We start from the raw sequence: 6,891 nt of genomic DNA, 5'->3' as shown, positions 1-6,891 counted from the left end.
GCCTGCCGGAGCAGGCTGATGACGTACCACGCACGCTCCGTGACGCGAGCGGCCGGAAGGCGTTGGCGGAAGGACGCCGCCATTAACGGTCACGGCGCTGCCGGGAGCGCCCGGCGCGGGAACGGCACCGTCTCCCGTGGGCCGGACCGGAATGCAACAAAAATGGCCACGGAATTGTCAAATCGCCTCTTTCCTACGGTGATTCGGTACCGGCCCAGCGCTGCTCAACCACCAACAAATAAAACCAAAACCAAAACCGAGCCCCAGCCAACAACCACGTCATTAAGCAGAAAAGGAGAAGCTGTCGCCAACATGCGTCATGGTTTTGGACCATCCTCATAATTACATACAAAACCCAAATTTTATTATTATTCATTTGAATAATGCACAATAAAATGATCATTTAAACAAGTCACATAATGGCAACAGAGAGACTACGAAGGAGAATTTACAGTAATTCAGTGTGAAAAGGGCAATTCCTAAAAAGGCAAATTAGTCGAGACTACACAGAACTTAACACGAAGCAGTGAGGTTACTGAACCGTGGCTCGAGGTCACAGTGCAATACGTGACAGGAAATACTATATTACACACAGCTACTTTATTATCCCTCCGCTCTTTAGCTGGGAAATAACGTCATTTAGGAACGTTAACTGCTGCAAGGACACCTTACATTTGCAAGTCTGTTCTTCGGCAAGGACTGGTGTTACTTCAGGAATTCACATTTTAAGGAAGACGTGCTGTTTCTATGAGAACGTACTTGACAAACACAAAACAAATAATCCGCATAGTTCTGTCTCACAGAGCTCGTCCCGATCAGCGTACAAGTGTCAGGGGCGCGGCTGTGAGAAACGCCGGTGACACCCTGGGGTGTTTCGGAGCGGTCCAAAAGAAATACCATCGTACAAAGCTGGGGTATAATACTTTCATGAATTCTTAACATGGAACAAAACGGTCCTTGTTTACCCAACAGGAACAACCGCAAAGGAGAAGCACTAGTATGGCTGGAGGAAGAAAAGGTCTTAAAAGTGGACAGTAAAGAGGTTGGTTTGTTTAATCTAATAAAGGCCAAGACAACTGCTGAAGAACAGTACATAAAGTCACCACTGTGAAAATAAACCCCTAGTAAAACAGGATTATCATGCTGCCACCAAACAGGTGGGGCTAAACCAGCCACTAATAAGCTTAGACGTGTGTTAGAAATTACAAGTTCCAAAACCCTCCCAGCTGTTTGGTTCACTAAAAGTTTTCCAGCAATAGGAAAGGCAAAAGCCAGCTAGCTTTTAAAATGAAGCTCAAACAGGTGATGAAGGGGTTTACATGAGAAAGGAACTAGGCAGCCAGAAAGCCACTTATATTTCTGTCTTCCAACAAGAGTAGAAAGACGATGCAAACCAGACTTCGTTTTCTGCCAAATACACGGAGATTATTAAAAAGCATAACCACAAAAAAAAAAAGTGACATAGCTCCACTGCATAGTCCACAGCTTTTTGTAAAAGTGACAGAAGTACAAAGAAACAAAACCCCACAGGCATCATGTATACAACAATGAAAAAAAAATACTGACATTTACCTCCTGCTCAAGTCTTCAGGGAACACGCCCCAGGCAACCAGCCATGTACAGGAATGTAACCTGAAGTAAGCCTAAGTCAAAACAAGCACACGCTATTTAACCAGAAGACAGGCTTCTTCAGAGAGACTATCTTGGGAACGCGTTTTTGCTCTCTGCAGGCATAGTTCACTAAAGCTAACGGAGTATCTCACAAGTGGAAACGTAAGCACAAACTTACATTTTGCAGGAACTCCACTGGTAACTCCCTATTAGAAATTATTTTTTACCATAAAGACCACTTTATCCATTCTTCTAATGCCATGCTACAATCTTTCAGAACAGTGGCAATTATTAAAAATCAGCTAATGTTAATTGTTAATTTACTTTCGTTACCAAAAAGTCCATCTGAATGTTTTTGTAGCTACATGTACTTTTTTGCCAAAACTAAGTACTTAAGATTTTTTTATTTTTGAAAGTTAAGTTTTAATCTTTGATCTACCACAAAACAGAATTTCCTTAAAAAAGAAAACTTCTTAAAAGCAGTAGAAATAAAGATTAGCCTCAGTTTATGGTTAATATTCCTCCCTTTTGTGACCTCTCTTCCATCTCTGTCACAGATACCTCCAAAATTCTTTACATAATCAGAAATGATAGAAATACTTTGCACATAGGTCAGAATTATAACCCTGAGTTTCTAAAAGGCAGCATTTTGTTGTACTGTTAGAAATAATAAAAAAAAAATCTATTTCCTCATAACAGAAATACATAATGAAATACAAGAAATTAAAATATTAAAATGGTTTCTTATAGAAATACAGAGATCTTGCTTCATCACCAAAATTTTTCAGTGTTTACCTCTAAGCAACTGCAAATAGTTAATTCAACAGTCCATTTATACAGTGGATGTACGTGTGCGTATACCTGCATTTCAATATTGTCAATACACAACCAGGATGCAACATTTCCCTGTTAAATTTTAGTAGAAAAATCACTTATCATTCCTAGCTTTGTAGTCAGAAATAGCTGTTTATCATTCCTTTGGGACATGGACTCATTTCCATAGTTTACTTCAACTAAACGTATACCAAAATAAGACATTTGTTGGGGGAGGGGATTCCTTCTTCCAGCCCTACAATGCACGCAAATGATGGAGGATGCAGGTGGCATAGAACTAAGAATTTCAGTTATGCACCGATTTTGTTCCGCTGCAAGCAAGCAGAATACAGTGATGAGTCTGTGGTTTCACATTATTTTGATGAGTAGGGAGAAAAGAGTCATTTCCCCACAACACACTGAAGTTCCTTCTTTAATATCGGCTTGTATGTTATTTGCAGTCACGGAAAGACAATAAAGCCCATGTTTACCACATTATATGATACTAGGTCCTCTGGTATATCAGTTTCTCAGTAAGTCAAGACTTTCTGGATTCTTCCCATTGTCTTCTCTGCTTCAAGTCCCAGGCTTGACCTGCCATGAACTCAAAGGAACCCAATCAGCATCAACAGTTGAAGAAACAACCACTTTCAGGAAGAGCTCCTTTGAGTTACACTAAGTTGGAAGAATAAATGGCCATATTAATCATATGGTTCCAAATCCTTGGAAATTAGTGGCTCAGTATCTTCAGTTGTATTTTGTGCGGATTGCGGGGCTGCAGCTGCCAGGCTGTGTATAGTCTCTTGCTGATGCTGCTTTGCCTTGTTATATAGAAGAACTCCAATTGTCACTAGAACAGTCCCAACGGCCGAGAGGCTTGTGATTTTGTTACCAAACACAATAATACTTAGCCAGATTGACAGCGCATGCTTCACAGTACTAGCAACACTGGAAAGGAATATAAAAATTAAGGCCAACGAAAGCTTTCTCATATCCCATACACAACCATGCTTTAATGTAGCGGGACCTCTCTTTTGTTGTGCTTGCTTTTTAAACACCAACTCAGACTCCACTTTTCCTCCTGAAGCTAATACCATAACCAAATTGCTTGTGTATCGGCACTCGTATCTTTGCACTCATCTTAATTTTGGAGCTAGTACGAATAATTCACCTTAGGTTTTTGGTTTCATTGCTTTAAGTACACGGTACAGCGGTAGCAATTCATTTCTAGCTAACACAGACATCCAGAAAATGCTAACTAGCAACATAACTATCATTAGCAAGTCCGCTCCTACTATTCAGGTAATACAGCATTATAATCTGAAAAGAATATCGAAGTTATACCAGTAACATTAAAATAAGTAGTTAAGAAATTTGTAGATGTGAATATATGGCTTTTACATCCTGTTACGTAGAAAAGACTAACAACTTCAGAATAAGCACGTGTGTAACAGTGAATTGTGACAAGACTGTAGCAGGAACACCTGAAAGTATAAGACAGCAGAAGCCTTCAGAGTTTAGGACCAGGATTAGCCGCAGGCCCCAGGGCTATTCATACAAATGACCGATTATTGAATCAGAATTGCGTAACAGCCTAACAAAGCTGCCGATAACCGACAACCTAGGTGGAAGCTGTCTTTAGAGAACACACGCAATTCAACAAATACAGCTTGACATGCTGGTGTTATGCTTCAGAAAAAAAGGAATACAGAGCTGATTGCTCGTATTCTGTACTACACCGAGATGTGTATAGGTGTTGCCTTATCACTGAAGCAAATGGCAGGTTAAACTTTGGATCAGTCTCCTTAACCAGCTTTAAGGAATGGCTGTTAAACGTGAATACAATACCCCTCCTAGTAAATGTGAGCACCCGTTCCATAAGCTCAACAGTGTGGGTCAAATGCTCCTCTCCTCACGCAGTGAAGGAGGAAACCACAAAGTTTTGGTGATCCAGATGTGAAAGGTTTTCTTCTTAATTTGATGCATTTATGCATTTACATTATTTATTTCTTTGCAGAATATTTTTACTGCCTAGTTCTCAAGCGGAAATACTGAGCAAGAAAACAAGAAAATAAAATAGCGTTCTTGATGTGAAAATACAGTTTTACCTGAAAGTCACAGGAGAAATTTTTCCCATCAAGGCATAGGCTGTAACACTTTGTAGGTGGAACAAGACTCCATCTATTAAGAGAAGTACAACAACATCTTGGTTGTAGCTGAAGCTCCTCCCACTTTTCCCAATCACAGGCACATCCTAAACAACAAAAAAAGGGGACTTGAAGAGTTTAGTTTATAAGCAAATCTAAAAGTGATTTTTCCACCCAACTCATCATTATTATTACAAGCAGATACAGTTTTACATTTAAACTTCAGCAAAATAAACCCTAAAACATACAGGATATCTAGATCCTACAAATTTCCCCCCCCCCCAAAAGAATAATTAGAAAAACAGCTCTCATCTGACTGAACTTTCCAGTGTGTTCAGCCTGCCTGTGAGATATTTTCTTTTCTCAACACTGATGCATGGCAATGAAATGCCAGAATATGAAGGATATCTACTTAACCGGATATGTTATACTTACTTCAGATCAATTTTGCTTTCAGAGAGTTAATACTCTGGTATACCATGTGAATATAGGCAAAAAGGCAACAAAGATTTAAGATTTGTTTTTCAAGTCTATTTAAAACTTTAAATGCACTTAGACAGAAATATGATTTGATCCAAAAGTCCTGAAATATACTCAGGCTTTCTGGGTCATCTGTCAACTCATGCCTACATTAAATTACTTCTTTGAAAATTTTCTCTTTTTTACCTCCCCCCCAATCCCTTGCAAACATAAGATGAAATGCATTTCAGGGTGATTTCAAAAAAATGGGAAGAATGAAAAGTAAAAATTAAGATTAACCTTAGTTGCACATTCTGTTCACAAGTCAAAAAGAAAACATAAATCAGTGTTAGTGAATTGAAATTACCATGAAAAATATCCAAGCTGGAATAAGCATAACCACTGCAGCAGCACTTGTGTAGAACTGAAGCTCTGGGGCTCTACAAAGGAGAAAAAACCCGCAATGATTAAAGTGATTAAAAGCTTCCTCTTTCTTAGAGCTGAAGAAAGCTGCATCATTATTGTTTTTACAGATACAAAAAGCAATAAAAGCCATCTACCAAGCTTTGGGGACAACAAATTCAGCAATCTCTTGCAAAGATAGTGTTTTGCTTTTTGTGTTGGCCAAGATGGTCTTGAAAACTTGCGCCTTTTATCTTCCGTCTAAAACTAGCATTTCATCTTGTGGTAAAGCACAGACATATATAGAGGTATATTTTACCACAAGATTTTACTCAGGGAGAGCGAGTTCTAAAGTTCGTTTCTGCATGCCTAATAACATTAAGGGATGTTTTATGATTGCAGAATCAGGACTTATTTCTGAATATGCTGAATGCTTTAGCTGATTATGAGACACTGACCTACCGCAGTAGGATCTGAGCATAGAGGAGTTTTCTTTCCCTGGTAAAATTATTTAGGTTAAAGCTGTCTAAACAGTCTGAGAAAAAAAAAAAATCTTGGTGCAAGATAACAATATAGTTTTGTTATGTAGCCCAAAATCTATGCATAATCAAACCTGAATATTTTTAATACTTACGAAAATCTGTATTTATCTCCACTGAGTAGTTTTTTGGAAAAGACATTTTGCAAACTGGAAAAAAAAAACACAAACCACACACCACCATTTATCTTTATTTTAGTTATGACAAAGTAAATCAATCCATGACAAAGATAGTTGTTTCCCTTAGATGGCTAGGTATGTTTGCTCCACATTTCACATTCTACACACTGTGCAACTACAGAAAGGAGTTTGGTCTAACTCCTTTAGACCAAAGGAGTTGTACTATTTTTTAATCTCATGAATGCTAGCAGATATGATAGAGAAACTGTGTCTTCTGTTAAAAATAAATTTTAAATACCAGTATACAAAACCAACTACAGGCAACATTTTTCTTCAATCTACCAATAAACAAAATTCCTTTATTCCATATATGCAACTATCATTATGCCTTACCAGTCCATGATATTAGTAGATAAAGCTGCCGAGAAACCTAGAATGTTGAAACTGATTTCAGTAGCTGTACATAGAGCTAGCCCACCCATAACAGGAATGAGAGACAGATTAACCAGCAATCCTGCAAACAAAAAGAAAAATTTAAGTCTAAGTTTAATTACTGTATTTCCAATTACATGTATCGGATAATAGAGTTTTTGAAAGTTTAAATTCCACCTTAAATTCTTTAACTGAAAGAAAGAGCAACTTACTTTACTGGATTTTAAAGTAAAGAGGTTCTAAAGTGAGATCTCAGACACTAGCAGGGTGCTCTTGAAAACAATAGACATATACCCACTGATAAAAGTATCTCCCTCGGAGAAAGAAAATGAACTGATGATTGTCTTCGTTTCATCTTTTTCACCAAAT

At 38.2% G+C, this 6,891-nt stretch overlaps 1 protein-coding gene across 9 annotated transcripts in view; it reads right to left on the bottom strand.

Annotated features, from left to right (window-relative positions):
* Positions 1-347: 347 nt before the first annotated feature.
* SLC35E2B (solute carrier family 35 member E2B) overlaps positions 348-6,891 on the bottom strand; it is a 15,256-nt gene continuing 8,712 nt past the window's right edge. For all 9 annotated transcript variants that reach the window (XM_075773215.1, XM_075773219.1, XM_075773214.1 and 6 more), the window contains 5 exons: positions 6,484-6,604; positions 6,067-6,120; positions 5,398-5,470; positions 4,533-4,678; positions 348-3,372 (listed from right to left, as the gene is read on the bottom strand). In XM_075773215.1, the coding sequence (XP_075629330.1) occupies positions 3,126-3,372; positions 4,533-4,678; positions 5,398-5,470; positions 6,067-6,120; positions 6,484-6,604 (641 nt within the window). In that variant the 3' untranslated portion in view covers positions 348-3,125. The remainder of the gene's footprint in view (positions 3,373-4,532; positions 4,679-5,397; positions 5,471-6,066; positions 6,121-6,483; positions 6,605-6,891) is intronic.

The sequence above is a fragment of the Balearica regulorum genome, chromosome 21, assembly GCF_011004875.1.
Source record: "Balearica regulorum gibbericeps isolate bBalReg1 chromosome 21, bBalReg1.pri, whole genome shotgun sequence".
NCBI lineage: Eukaryota > Metazoa > Chordata > Aves > Gruiformes > Gruidae > Balearica > Balearica regulorum.
This window is presented reverse-complemented; position numbering and strand designations above follow the sequence as displayed.